The sequence below is a fragment of the Phaenicophaeus curvirostris genome, chromosome 11, assembly GCF_032191515.1.
Source record: "Phaenicophaeus curvirostris isolate KB17595 chromosome 11, BPBGC_Pcur_1.0, whole genome shotgun sequence".
Classification (NCBI taxonomy): Eukaryota; Metazoa; Chordata; class Aves; order Cuculiformes; family Cuculidae; genus Phaenicophaeus; species Phaenicophaeus curvirostris.
The window spans coordinates 15803112-15817379 of record NC_091402.1 but is presented as its reverse complement, the minus strand read 5'-3'; the positions used below and the strand labels follow the sequence as shown (position 1 = coordinate 15817379).

At 44.1% G+C, this 14268-nt stretch overlaps 2 protein-coding genes across 14 annotated transcripts in view; one reads left to right on the top strand and one right to left on the bottom strand.

Moving 5' to 3' along the window:
• The window catches only part of SLC6A6 (solute carrier family 6 member 6), a 120599-nt gene extending 112895 nt beyond the window's left edge, over positions 1-7704 (top strand). For all 8 annotated transcript variants that reach the window (XM_069865769.1, XM_069865767.1, XM_069865770.1 and 5 more), the window contains one exon: positions 961-7704. In XM_069865769.1, the coding sequence (XP_069721870.1) occupies positions 961-1101 (141 nt within the window). In that variant the 3' untranslated portion in view covers positions 1102-7704. The remainder of the gene's footprint in view (positions 1-960) is intronic.
• A 3753-nt stretch (positions 7705-11457) lies between these two features.
• Positions 11458-14268, bottom strand: part of GRIP2 (glutamate receptor interacting protein 2) — a 261667-nt gene continuing 258856 nt past the window's right edge. For all 6 annotated transcript variants that reach the window (XM_069865786.1, XM_069865785.1, XM_069865789.1 and 3 more), the window contains exon 24: positions 11458-12982. In XM_069865786.1, coding sequence (XP_069721887.1) covers positions 12785-12982 — 198 coding nt within the window. In that variant the 3' untranslated portion in view covers positions 11458-12784. The remainder of the gene's footprint in view (positions 12983-14268) is intronic.

Here is a 14268-nt window from a genome sequence, read left to right as displayed (position 1 = left end):
AGCCCACAGGGACAAGGAAGCACCATACTACAAATCACTGAGAAAACAAGAGAGAGAGAAAGACCTGGGTCAAACCCGTCTGTCTAAAAGCTCATTGAGTTTCAGGGAAATTCAGACCCACCTATGGATTGTGTGGCACTCAGACATAGCCTTCACAGGGGGGAACTGCAGTTCAGCACAGGTTCCCCTGGTTTGTTTTTCTTCCAGTGGAAGGTTTTTAGAGACTGGGCAAGCATGAAACTCAGCAATTCTCTCCTAAGGTTTCAAATTAGTTTTGTCTTTGCCTAATGAGACAGTCTTTGCCTAAATGCAGCCCAGAGAAGAGAAAGTGGGACACTTCGGGTTAGGAAAAAAGAGAGTCTAGAATGAAAGAAAAACATTTCCCAGGGCATAAACACTTGTATTTGTTTTCCTCCAAGTGTTAATGGTCTTTTTCAGCCATGGCCAGAGCATATTCATGAGTGTTTATTTTTCTGCCTACATTATGACCATCTATTGAGACACAAGTGTAAAAGTAGCCAAAACCACTTCTCAAAGACCATGTTAGGAAATAGAGTAAACACTGGTCAGATGCCATTTAGTTCTTCCTTTGTGAACTGAGATGTAGGAGAGAAGTTGCCACTTGGCAATGAACGGCTGGGCTAAAAGGCAGAGTTGTTTCTAAATGAGGAAGAAGAACACATGTAATTTGAGCAGCAGCTGCAGTGCTGAAAGCCCAGCTTGCAGGATGCTGGATAACATTGTGAATGCCCTCTCGTGTCTGACTTGCTTGCAACAAGTGTGCTCTGCAGCTGAGCAGAAGTTGAGTGTGGTACTCTGCAGCCTGGGTCCCCACGGACTTGCAGAGCCACGCAACTTACGCACAACTCTGATGGTCACCAGCCTCCGACTGTGCCATCCCCCATGGAGATGCAGGGGCTGCTTGATCCTCTAACCTTTGCCTTTTTTTCTTTCTTTCAGAGGATAAAAGCGGTGGCAGCCCCCAAGGAAGTGAATCGGTGGTCCAAAGAAACGGAGAGTGGCACCCCCTTCTGCCCCAATGGAACTTCGAATGGCGGATTGATCAAGCCAACTCATATCATTGTGGAAACCATGATGTGAGCTCTCTCTGTGAGAGGATAAACCTGCTTTAACTGCCGTTTACTAACCATAGATTCTCATAGGACCAGGTTTACAGAGCTTTATATTTGCACTAGGATTTATTTTTATTTCTCACAGAGAAAGTTATTTTTTGTGTGTGGTTTTTTTTTTTAATATTTTGTAAGGTAATCACAGCAGATGTCTCTCTGTAGAGGGAGAGCTTTCATATCAGACTAGACATATTACAGGAATTTACTATTATTGGGTTTTTTAAATATCTAGATCTTTTATCTCTAAATATTATACACCTTACCACTTGAATTGATTGTCTTGCCAGCAATATATTCAAGTCTCAGAAAGCAATTTTAGGTGCTGGTATGGTTGGGAGCAGGGTAACCTACAGAACACACAAAAGGAGCTCTGTTGAGAGATACGATGAAAACAAAAAGACACTGTTCCAAGAGAATTTTCAAAGGTGTAGTATTTCCACCCTCTGGTTCAATTGTGGTAAACGACAGGCTTCAGGGTCACGCTAGGGGAAGGGCACAGTTATGTTTAGCACAGTCCCTGGATAAAGATATAGCCGGGCAACTGGAGCTAAGTGTTTGTGAGGGAGGCAGGGAAGTTGGGTGTGAAAAGCCTTGCGGCCATCCCTCCCAAGAGCAGCACTGGGACCCTGTCATATAGACAAGAGGAGGATTTTAGGAAGCGGTTTGCAGGATTTGGACTAGTTCACTCTTTTTTTTCTTTAGGGTTTTTTTGGGGTGTTTAACTTAAGTGAAATTCTTGCTGTTTGTGCGTGTGCAGGGAGGTTGAGTACCTGCTCCTGAGTTTTCCAAGAAAGTGTATTTCAGTGTGGAGGCACTGGTGCAAACTTGAATTCTGCAGACTAGAAGGGTGTCCTGGAGCTGAGTGGAGAAAAGCAGCACCTGCCCTCCCGGGGCTTCAGATGTTTGCATGTTAATTATGGGAATTTGGTTTGGGGCAGAAAAATAAAGGAATCCTTTCTGGACTCTGATCATCCAAAGGTGAACAGAAACCGGGTCATCTCTGACAGGAGGAATAAAAACACTCACCTACACTTGATAACAGACGCATTGTTAAAAATAATAGTAATGAAGATAATATCACTCAGCGAACAGGTGCTTTTCATCCATGTATCTCAGAAATGCTTTGCCAGGTTTGATAACCAGGATTTGCTTTATTTATTTATTTGGGGTGTTAGTTAATGTTGGGGGAACAGACAAAAGGACTAAGTCCCATGTTACTAAACTGCAGCAGTGGACCTAGAGCCCTGAGTCTCCTCACCAATCATTGGTTTAAACTGTAATTTTTTTTGGGGGGTGAGGAGAGTGTAGGGTGGCAGACGTGTCTCTGAGGCTTAGGAATTTTATCTGCTGAAGAAACAGGGCCTTCAAGATTTTAAGCTAAAGCAAAGGGAACATGTAACACTGAAATGTTTTGTATTAGGTCAGAAGGTATTAATTACTTACCGTTCCAGCTTAGACTGGGGAGGGAAGAGAAACCACTAGAAGGATGTAGGAATAGGGGTTCTGCTTTGTGTGGGCCAGGTGGATGTTTCCATGGGGAATTGCTCCCTGAAGACCTTCCAAAACATGGGCAAAATACTTCTATTTTTTTCTTTTATTTTCTTTTCTTTTTGGTTTTGTTTTTTTTTTTTTTTTTTTAAGGCATGAGCAGGTTGTGTTGGGAACAGATTCTCTGGCAAAACTCAGCCTTTTCTTGTAGACAGTGTATGAGAGGGAGAGGTGTTTATTTTTTTCTTAGGATACCACAGTTCGGCTATCCAAAGATGTTTAGAGGAAATGCTTGATAAAGGCAGAGTTTGTATCTGCTTGTTCTGCTGTCAGCTTAGTCTGTCAGGGCAGAGTTTGTCATTTGAATAGGAACATAACCAGTTCTTAACATTCCTACACAGTAGTTTTATTTTATTTTCTGTTGCCCCATGGACTAACTGGCTGCAGCAGCACAAACGCTTGTTGATTCGCTTGTTGGTTTTCCTGTAACAGAATAGAGGTGTACAAGTAAAAGGTGGACCAAAATATATTAAAAAGAAAAAAAAAAACAACCAGTAACAAAGTAAAAGTTGACTGCATCTATAACTTTCAAAATCAAAACCTTTCTGGTTTGAATTTATACATTTTTACATCAATAGCTAAATTGCAGTAACAAAACCAGCCAGAGTAGAATGGCTATTGCTTTCTTCTTCTGGTTGCTGTATTGTGAGAGTTATAGATGAAACTTTTCCACAGCTGGAGATGGCAAACATCTGATGTCACCTGCTGGGCCAGTGGCAATAGCCATGCAAAGGTCACTGGAGAAACTCATTGAGCCAGTGTCATCAGATGCACCCAAATTAAACAAAAATTTATACAGGGTTTTTGGTTTGGGTTTTTTTTTTTTCAAATAGCCTTTAACCAGCAAAGGCAAGGAAGTGTAATCAAAGATAACTCTCTAAGTGGGGCTTCAGCTTGGACCTCATTTTTTATTTACGATTAATGTCTCTAGTAAACAGGCACACTTGCCTGGGTGAAAAGGGAGTAGCAGGTTATGGGGAGTCTAAATTAATGGGGTTTGTGAGAGCAGATGAAACAGTGATGCTTGATGTATTTTTTTTTATATGTACATTGTCATACTGTGTTTGAGATATTGTTTGCACATCACTGCTGTGCTATAGAGCAGAAACAAGCTTTAGTTAGGAAAAATTTGGTTTGGCTACATCAAATACGTCTCCAGCGAGTCAGCTGGATATTTAGCCATCTCCTGCTTTGTGGAGAGTGTCTTTGCATGAAGAACCAGAGGGCTAATGCTACACCTTTTGAAGTATAATTAGAACCCAGCCCCATTTTGATATAAACTGTGCCATTCAAATCAGTTGCTTCCATGTACCAAGTGAAAATGTCTCGCACGTATGCAACAACCTCTTTGAAGCGTTCTCGATGTAAACTTCTGTGGCCCCGCTGTGCTCTTTAGCATGACTGCAAGGGAGGGCTGGGACTCACACAGAGCTAAGAAAATATTGTTTCTGGAAAACAGCTCCCCTCCTCCTTCCCCTCCAAACAAAATATTAATTAATTCTTGTTTTGTTTGTGGTTTGAGTTCCAATGAGCGCACTTACATTTTTACAGTTCTGGGATTTTTTCTTAATACATTTATCAAATTTCTGAACTTTTCTTGGTGATAAATTTGCATTTCAACATGATCCTCTATTAAAAATAATTTTTTAAAAAATTCTGTGGTTTCTACCTGTTTCTGGCTGCAAATACAACTGGATGGATTTTTTCTTAATTTACTTGTTTAAAAGGCCTGTTTTATGTAAACGAGGAATTCTTTATTAAACTATCACAACTAGTCACAGATGAACTGATTTGGATCCAGGGAAAAGTTTTACCCTGAGAGCTCTAGAACCAGATCCCTGAGTTTAAAACCAGAATAAAACAAGACAAACTCTACACGTTTTCATATTTCATGTACTTCTGTATTCATGGGTTCTTCTGAGCTTGAAAATGGCAGATTTTCGGTAGTATTTATTCAGGCTGAACTGAAATCAAGAGAAAATAGAAAAGTAAAAGGGAGCATTTGCCCCACAAATTGTCCAACCTATTTCTTACTTTTCTTAATTTTCCAGACATTTTCAGTTCACCTGTCACTAGTTATGATCTGAATGGGCATCTATTGTAAGGGACTTTACCAATAATCTGTATTTTGATATTGAAACAGTATGATTTCATAAACAGAACTGGTTTTTATTGTTGTTGTTATTATTATTATGGTTCTCATTTTCCTTCTCATGCATACCTTTCCTTTTCATTTGGTCCAAACAGATCCACACACTTAAAACTCCTCTTTAAAGTGTGAGATACTAGGTCCACAATGGATTTGTTCTTGCGTTCGTAAATGAAAATACAAAAGCCTAGCAGCTGTATTTGCTATCTAGAAAAACACCCCTTGCCCCACAGCAGGTGGCACAGCTCCTGGAGTGAAGGGGAGTTAGGAACGGTCTACTAAAACAGCTCAGCAAATCTCAGGTTTCACTGCTGTTCTTGGCTTGGGGAGGAGAAGCGGAAAACAAAACAAACAAAAATAGAGGAGCGGCCTTACAATTGCTGTTACACACACACAAAATAACAACAGCCATTAGCAGAGCCTTTAATGGCACAGATAGGATTGCATCTTCTGCAGCAATTTTCAGTCCTGTGTGCATCCTTCTTTCTCAACTGCAGATACTCTCGGCTCCTCTCCTCTGTCTTAGTGCTAGAAAAGTCAAGTAGATCTGAAGACACGTGGACATTTCCATTTGATAGGCCTTTTACATTTCTCCTCCTGGTCTGTTTTTATTTGCTACGGAGACTTACAGTTTCATTGAGGTCATGCTTGTCACACTTGGGTTCAAAGCTCCCACTTCATGCACCAATAGTAAAACTGCATCTGTGGGAGAAGGATTTGAATGTTTTTGAATATTAGCTTCCACGTCTTGTGGTCACTGCAGGACTGCTTGTGGAGGCGTAATGTATATAAAATGTTAAATAAGCTGTGTACTGAATGCAGTGTACAAGTTAGGTAAGCAGCGCAAGCACACTTGGAAGAAGATGACCCTGACATCATTTCCCGGGGATTCAATGGAAGTCGCTCACTTTCAGTAAAAAAGAAAATAAATCTGTGTTTAAGTAGACTGTAGATGAAATCTTCCACCCTCATATTCATGCACACAAGTGGGGACATTGCTTCTATTTGTAGGCTGCAAATCATGTGTGTAAATCTTGCAGAGCTGTTTGGAGGATTGAGAGGTTTGGGCACCACTTGCCTGCAAAGAGCCAACCCACCAGGGTGTCCGAATGGCCTTTCCTTAACTGGGGGTGGTGGAAAAGGGAAAGTAATGACAAAATTGTGTACCGTGGCCCCCCCCAAAGAAGTGTTAAGGTTGGATGTGAAGACTCTTCTAGCTTCTTGTAAGTGCCATATGGCTCCTGGTGTTGGACGTTGTGTGATGTGGGTTCAGGTAGCTGCCTTGGACTTTTTTCTCCAAAAATCAGCATCCAAAGCCTTGTGGTTAGGATTGATGTGTAGTCGTGTATTTGTATATTTGCATGAGTGAAAGTCAGGAACTGTCAGACCCTAGTAGCTTGTTTTAGTTCTTGTAATCAAAGATAAGCTTAAGAAAGTATTCAGTTGTTTGGGTAACACTTGGCACCTAAGAAATTTATGAACTACTGCAAAAGAGGCCTCTGAGCTTCATACTTCAGTTACAAAAATATTGTTATCAATGGTCAAGTTGAGGTTATGGGAAAGCGTCCTTGCTCAACAAAGACTTGAGTCTAAGCAGGTCCCGTTCCCAACTGGAAAACTGCCCATTCCAGCCCTGCACCCTCCACCAGATCAGAGCTCTTTTCAGCCAGCCCAAAATAAACCTGCACGTGGACAATGCTTCTCCACTTTAAAAAAAAAATTGAAAATTTGAATTTCTTTCTGCTAAAAAATATAGCAGAAAAAGTATTTTTTGTGTGTGTTTTTTTAAATTGTCACTGCGAGTCAGTGATTCCAGTTTATTTGTGTCCTAAAACAAGAGCAGAAAACACTTCCAGTGCCATTTGAGCAAAAAAAGAGGCGAGCTCACAGTTTTGCAGGTTTGTCACATTCAGAAAACAAATCACTCCCCCAGCCCCACATGGAAAACTTTAGTGACAGGATTTGCAACTGGAAAAGAGCCTGACCCTGCTGGCATTGCAGGACTATTGAATGGCAGCACAGATGTGGCCTTTTCCTATCGCTGCTGTGTCTTACTTTGAAATAATCAGTAACAGTGTCAGAATTGAATACATTTACACAGTTCTGAGCTTTACGAGTAAAGCAAATTACAGACATTTTAAAAGGAATGCGTTTCTGGAGGTTTCCTCCCCATGGTTTGGCTCTGTGGTGCCCAGTGGGACAGTGGCGCTCGCTTTCCCATTTGCAGCACAGGCCTGACTTGAAAAACCAGAAGAAATAATGGTCAGAAATATAGCTTAAAAAAAAAAAAGAAAAAAAATTGAAATTTAATTTGGTTATGCTAAGGAGCTGTGCATGTGGGCATGCATATGCAGGGGAAGGGTTCAGTCCTGTAGCATAGTACATGTTAGCATGATACTGTTTTTAAATCTGTCTGCTGCTGGAGTTAAGATATTAAAAAGACTTTTTTTTTTCCACTATATAAAGAAAAAAAAAAGAACAGTGGCAAAAAGATGTTGAGAGGCTGAAAAAAACCCCACCCTCAAGGGGTAAGTTGAGCTAGTTTGTCATCTGCTCCCAGGAAGCCAGCGACGGTCTCTCAGCATCGCAGCATCCCAGTACTGTTCTGAAGTGCTTGTTGTTCAATAGGATGTTGGTTTCTCTCCAATGTAACATTGTGGTTGTTACCTGATAACTTTGCTAGGGATTTCACGTTATAAGAGGTGGTCCATCTTGTTTGATGTATTTGGCTGAAAAATAGTGGTGTTTTGGGTTTGGTTTTTTTGTTATTATTTAAATTCCTAGCAACTGTGACTACAGTAATGTGATGAGTAGCACATACAGCGAGGTGGCAACGTTGACAATGGCCTCCTTAGAAATGTCATCTGGACTTTTTTTTAAGAAAACAAAAACTTAAAAATATTTTTAAAACAGTTTTTGTGTGTTCCAAAATGGAATATTTGTATTTGAAACAATAAAAAACCTGGAGTGTAATTTAATCCTAAAACTCCTAGCCTTTGTGTATATGGTAAATGTTTGTATTTTGCAGTTTCCGTTTTGCTTTTTAGATAAATAAAATGTATATGGATATTTTTAAGTCATCTTTGCTTTTTTTAGATGAGTTTGTAATCACCTTATAACTGAAAATAAAACTTTCCTTTATAAACCACCTATGCTCTTGGCTGCTTTTTGTTGTTGTTATTTCAGTGGCTCAGTTCATCCTTTAACCCTATTATTTATTATGGGGTTGTTGGTTTGGGTTGTGTTTGGGGTTTTTTTTTAACCTTTATCAAATATCCCGTTTTTCTCTATATAATTAATATACCCAGCTCACTGTCTGACTTCATGGCAGTCACTCTTTCACCCCGTCAGCAGCCAAGCCCCACACAGCTGCTCTCTCCCCTCTTCCCCCAGTGAGAAGGGGAGAGATTCAGAAGGGTAATAGTGCAAAAATCTGTGTGTTGGAACACAGTTTATTAATTAAACAAACAAAAACAACCAAAAAAAGCAAGTGATGCAAAAGAAACTGCTTGCTCGCTGCTCTAAGAACCCAACCAGACCCTGAGCAATGGTCACTGCCACCCTCCCCAGCTGTGTTTCTGTCCACACCCTCACAGGGTGACAGGCAGCTCTTTGCTCAGCTGGGCTCAGAAGTCTCAGCCGTGTCCCTTCCCAATTTCTTGTGCATTCCCAGCCTACTTGCTGCTGGGGCAGTACAAGCAGCAGAAAAGACTTTTATACTGTGTTAGCACTGCTTAGCAAGAGCCAAAACATCCCTGGGTCATCAACAGCGCTTTGGTTTGTTGAGCTTTTCCTTTTCCCATCCGTCTCACCACTGATGGTTTCTTTTCCCCAGACCAGTTTCTTTTCCCTTCACCAAATGCAGCTGGGTATGTGCTGCATCTCACAACTCCACAAGAAAGTAGCCTCCACACTCCCTTCTCTCTGCCCCGCTCTTTCTTACCTTGAAAAATAAGAGTGTTAAAATCATCAGAAGACATCCCTGCAGACACCGGCTTTCCTCGGTCCCTTCACTGGGGCACAAGGAGATGCGCGCAGCCTCCTCAGTTACTGCTGGGGAGCTCTTGGTGCTGGGCTGAGCCCCCCACAGGGCATGGCCCCTTGCTGCTCGTGCCACCCTGGCTGCCTGGTGAGGGGAACAGGGGCTTCAACTACAGCAGAAAAGCACAACAGGAGGAAAAAGGAAGAGGCAAAAAAAAACCAAACAAACCCCACATTTATTTTCCTGATGTACTGGACTGGACACTTCAGGCTCGCCGATGGCCTGTTCAGTCAAGTGGGTGAAGGCTAAACCAGACAGGTCTTTCTTTAAGTCCTGACTTGAAGCAGGCAAATAAAAAACCCCAAACAACCCCAACCCCAAAACAAACACCACCAACGCGTAGGTGGCTGCTATTTGTGAAATGTAAAGCTGCCTGGCTCTCATACGTCAGGCCCTAATCGCTGCTGAGACTCCAGCACCCCATGCCCAGGATTAGCCCACAGCTGTCTGTACTGTGAGCGGTTTTTTGGCTCGGTTGGGTATTTTTCTGGGTGCAATTTGAGGACTTTGTCAGCAATTTCTCCTCCCATCAGTGAAACCTGCAAGGCCTGGGCTGAGCAGCTTCATACCAGCACAGACAACTATAATGTGCATCAGGTTAAAATAAGATAAATAAACAACTCTAAATGCCACGAAAACTGCCATAAGGTGCTGCCAAAGGGCTTCACGTACCTGCCATGGGCAGCTGTCACCTACCCATAGCTGTGACCAGCTCCCTCAGACACAAGGTGACATTAGCAGGAGGACACGCTGCCCACCAGGGTGACTGGCAGCACATACCAGGGGAGCAGCACCGTGCTAATCTTTTACCTGCTACACGCACCAAAACCCCATCAGTCACGTTGCACAGGCACTCGTCGAACCTGCCATCGCCCCAGCGCCTCTGTTGGCTCCATGCAGCTTTGGCAAAGTCCCTGGTGCCAAACATGTGAAGGGCCTTGTTCTCAAGTCTGTGCCCCAGGAGGGCAGCCAGAGATGGCAGATAAAGCTTGTTTACGTGGCAATGATTCCCCAGGTCTAACCAGGAGCATTTCCGTACCATGCTCAGCCTCTGAAAATTCCTGCATTACTCACTCGGCCACGAAGGGTTGCAAGACCCAGCTCACCCTTTCCTTGCTGGTAAGCAGAGGTTCCATACGGCCTTATCCAGGGGAAGCATCCCAGTCTGCGCTGCCTGTGCGAGGAGCGTAGAGGTGCCCCAGACCTCTTTGTAAGAGCAATGGGAAGAAATCCTCAACATAGGGACACAAAGAATTATATGTGGGTTGACAGTCATCTCCTTGCACGTCTGGTTACTGAGGTGGGAGGATTTGGCTACCACAGTGCTACCAAGACATCCCACTACAGCTGCAGGATGCTGAGTACATCATCATCCAGCAGCTTCCTAACCCATCCCCAGGGATTAACCAGTTTTGCAAATGCTGCCACAGCCACACCACGGCCACCATGTGCTTTGTTGCCTCAGCGTTTTGTCATGAAGTAACCCAGGAGATTTCCTTAGAATCATAGAATCACCAGGTTGGAAAAGACCCACTGGATCATCGAGTCCAACCATTCCATTCCTTGTGTGGAACCCTTGAAATCTAACCCAACAAGATTTTCACTGTAGCCAAGTGAAGCCGTAGATGATGCTGTAATCACTCTCAGGCATCTCCAGCTCTTACCACTAAGAGCCACAGAAGAATTCCTTCCATGCCCAGAGGGAGAACAATTGGCCCCAAGTCCTACTACTGGACAGTTGTGAAGAAACAACCCCAGCCCCACACCAGTAGCAGACCCTGCTCTGTGCCTTCCTCCTTGTCCTTCTAGGTTTCTCTTAACTGGGGACCCTCCAGTAAGTTTAAGTAGGGCTGGAAGCACAGTTTTGCCTTATTATCATACTCCAGCACAAAAAGATGTGAATCAAAAAAAACTGCATTTCATTTGTTTTTATTTAATTAAAAAAAAAATCATTGCAATCCCATTTAAATACAGAGATTTACAAATAGGTCCAAAACAGGACTAAAATATTCTTTGAAATGCTGTACTTTTAAATATTGTGCTTTCATGGATACATAAGAAAATTAGCATATAAAAATACTTTACAAGGAATACACTCTAATATATGGATAAAAATACACATTTAAGTAATGCATTTCATCTTCATGTCATTCAAAATGCATAGGAAGGGATACAAGGACCAAGTTTTTCTTCCTTTTTTGTTTTTTTAAAGCCTTTAATAAAAGTCTTCATTAAAAACCTATGAGAAGCCACAGTGAGCTTCCACTGCTCAGAATATTGCATATAAAAACACTTTTGTCTGCACTGTCAATGCTCCACAGTATCAATTATGGCACATTTTCTAGTTGTGGCAGCAATGGTATGGAATATTGCATACTCGAAGAGAAAATGGCTACAATGACAAATAGCTGGATGGGGCTGGGCACGCGTCTGGAAGAAGCACGTCTGGAAGTTGCACTTTCACAGAGGGACAGAGCTGCCAAGTGACTCGGGGACGGACAGTGAGGGAATGAGTCCTAGCTCAGCAAAGCAACGAGTGCGTGGTCTACACCCAACTCATCCAACACCCGACACACACCACGGGTGATGGAGGAACCAAAAGGGTGAGCAGGGAATGGGGGTGCTGGGAGCTGGGGCTGCGGGTGTGCAACCAAGCAGGCTCCTTATCTCCACCGTGCCCGAGCCTTCCAGGGAAAGCAATGCCAGGCTCCCGCCACCACAAGGACATGAACATCATCATAAAGTGCTAATACCTGAAATACAGCAGGCAGACGAGGAATCCAACGGAAACATCACAGTCTCTCTTCCCCACGGGGCTGGGGAGTCTCAGGTGGGAGGCATCACGCTTGCAAAGCCATGGAAAGGCCAGTGACAGGCAAAGGCGGCTGGACCGGGGATGAGCAGTCAAACCAACACAGGGACACACATGCTGCCCAGCCCACGTAGGACAGAAGGGACACAATTTCCATCTAACAAAGGCTTCTCATGCCACTGGCTGACAGGAGACAACAAGGTTTGATTAATTCAAAACGTAAGGGACAGCCTTGGGAAATTGCTATTCTGCTATTTACTTGCAGGCACAGGCCAGGTTTGCAAGCAAGAGATCTCCATAAAGCCCAGGCAAACAAGGTGGCTGGGGATTTGAGCAGATATTCGAGGCCTTTAGCCTTGGGAATAGCCTTCTGCTCTGTAAATAACTACTCTCACACAGGTAACCACATTGCTCACGGGACTCGATGGGGAGATGAGGTGCTTCATCCCACTGCAGGGTGAGACAGCCCTGGCTGGGAGTGTGGATGGGGCTGGCAGGAGGCAACTGCAAACATCAGTTTTTGAACAGGAATTGCATCTAGCCACTCTCAAGCACATTTGGAAACGTCTTTTAAACAGGGTTCCCCACAGCCCTGTACCAGGAGTGCAAAGGGCTATGGAAATCAATTTATCAGGAGTGTTTAAAGGATGGAGCTGGGCACAACAGAAAAGGAAAGGCGTTTAAGTCTTGCTGTATGCAATTAATCGAGCAAACAAGAAACATAATAGCACCATGTGTGTTTGTAGGATGGCCAAGGCCTTTAGTGTGAGGAGGATGTCAGAGGCAGGACCCCATGCATCCTGACAGCCAGGGAGCAGGGGGACACCCCGCCACGGGGAACAGCTATGGATGCTCCTTCCTCCCACTGGCAGCTCAACCCATCACCAGCACTGCCCACGGCCTGAGATGCGAATCCAGCTCTGACCTTTCCAGCAATATTTGGCGGGCTACAGCTGACAGCTCACTGAAGACCCACCTCCCCACTTGCAGGTTATGGTATACACAGCATTTACAAATACCAGTGCAAAAAAACAAGAAAACCACCCCAGATACCACAATGGCTCAGTAGAAGCCCCAAGCACCATCCACTCTGCTTCCGCTGCTCAGAGTGTCTGGACGCTTGCCTTGACCTCGATGCCACGAGCTGCCTGTGCCGACAGCTCTCTGTTCCCCTCCAGGGGAGCACCGGCAGCCAGTGCCAAGGGGTTTCGGCTAATCACCAGGTCCAGTTTATCTCCAGCCTCCGAAATCAGGGGAACGGCCAGACAGCAGTCAAAGTCTCTCGTTCGGATGCGGTTTACCTGCCGAGATGGATTTAGGATGTGCCATGGGGAGGAACAACAGAAAGATCACGTTTGTTAGTCAGAAAATGCAAGGTTGGTGCTAAACACACACCTGTGAAAACACACAATTCTTGGGGTCCCCAATTCAGGTTCAGAGCAGAGCAGGGACACCCCTGGAAGGAATTTCCCACCAGCCTTTGGAGCGAACATAAACCCCGGGGCCAGACTTTGCTTCCTTCTCTGGATGAAGGCTGGATGAGTCCATGCAACCCTTCCATCCAAAACCCTTGCCCAGCATTAATACATGCCCACAGAGCTGGGCTCTGTGACTGTAGCAGTGTCCCCCAGCCCTAGCTGGTGTCCACCCAGTTCACCCCACAACTTCTCCTTACAGCGTAGTAACTAAGGCCAATTTCTAGGCCACACAGGGACAAGAAGAGATAAACCCAGGAGCTTGTTCTGCCTTTGCTCTACATCAGCCAGGCAGTTCCAGTGCAGAAATGCCATTACTGCAATGCCACGTTCTGGCTAATCCATCCAGCCGAGAGGCAGAGGGTCTGTTACAGCAGGGACAAGGTGTTCCACTGGCCTTTAGGCACATCATCATGCCCATAATCAGTAGTACTGTGAAGCATCCTTAGCAATGCATCTCCGTACTTCTTGACAGGAGTTGCCTGTACCAGGTCTGCAATCCCTCATTCACAGCTCCACACGTCAACGTGATGGCAATTGCCTTGTCTTCTTGTAGGTGTGAGCCGTGCGGCACAGCATGTGGAAGGGGGGTGTTGAAAGTCTCCATGCCGCTCTGTTCAGGATTTTGGGCACACCTCCCAGAGCACTTGGCACTCGCAAAAAGCGACACATCCAACATTCAACAGAAAGGCAGCCCAGAGCCTAATTAGCTTCTTGTTCATTCTTGCACCATCTTTTATTTGAAGCCGAGAAGGAATAATTGTATAGCAGCCAACTGGCTAGAGACCGTAACAAGCTTAAACAAGGTTCCCCACAGTGCTGCCAGTTCTCCAGTTACCTGATGTACATAATGTATTGGCTCTAATCCTACTGCTAACAACCCCCGCCTAGAAATTAGTAAAACTAAACATCTTTCTGAGTCTTTCCAAATACGGTCACAATATCTGCATTTCCAAATGGTGGCGATTTTTCCATTGGGGCTGTACTTTTTCAATTGCTGTTTGAGTTGCCCCAAAGCTAAAGAAGTTGGTTTCCATCCATATAAAACTCCTCTCCAATCTCGAAAACTCACCATGCTCTTACTGTCCCTCTGGTAGCCCAATATGCCAGGA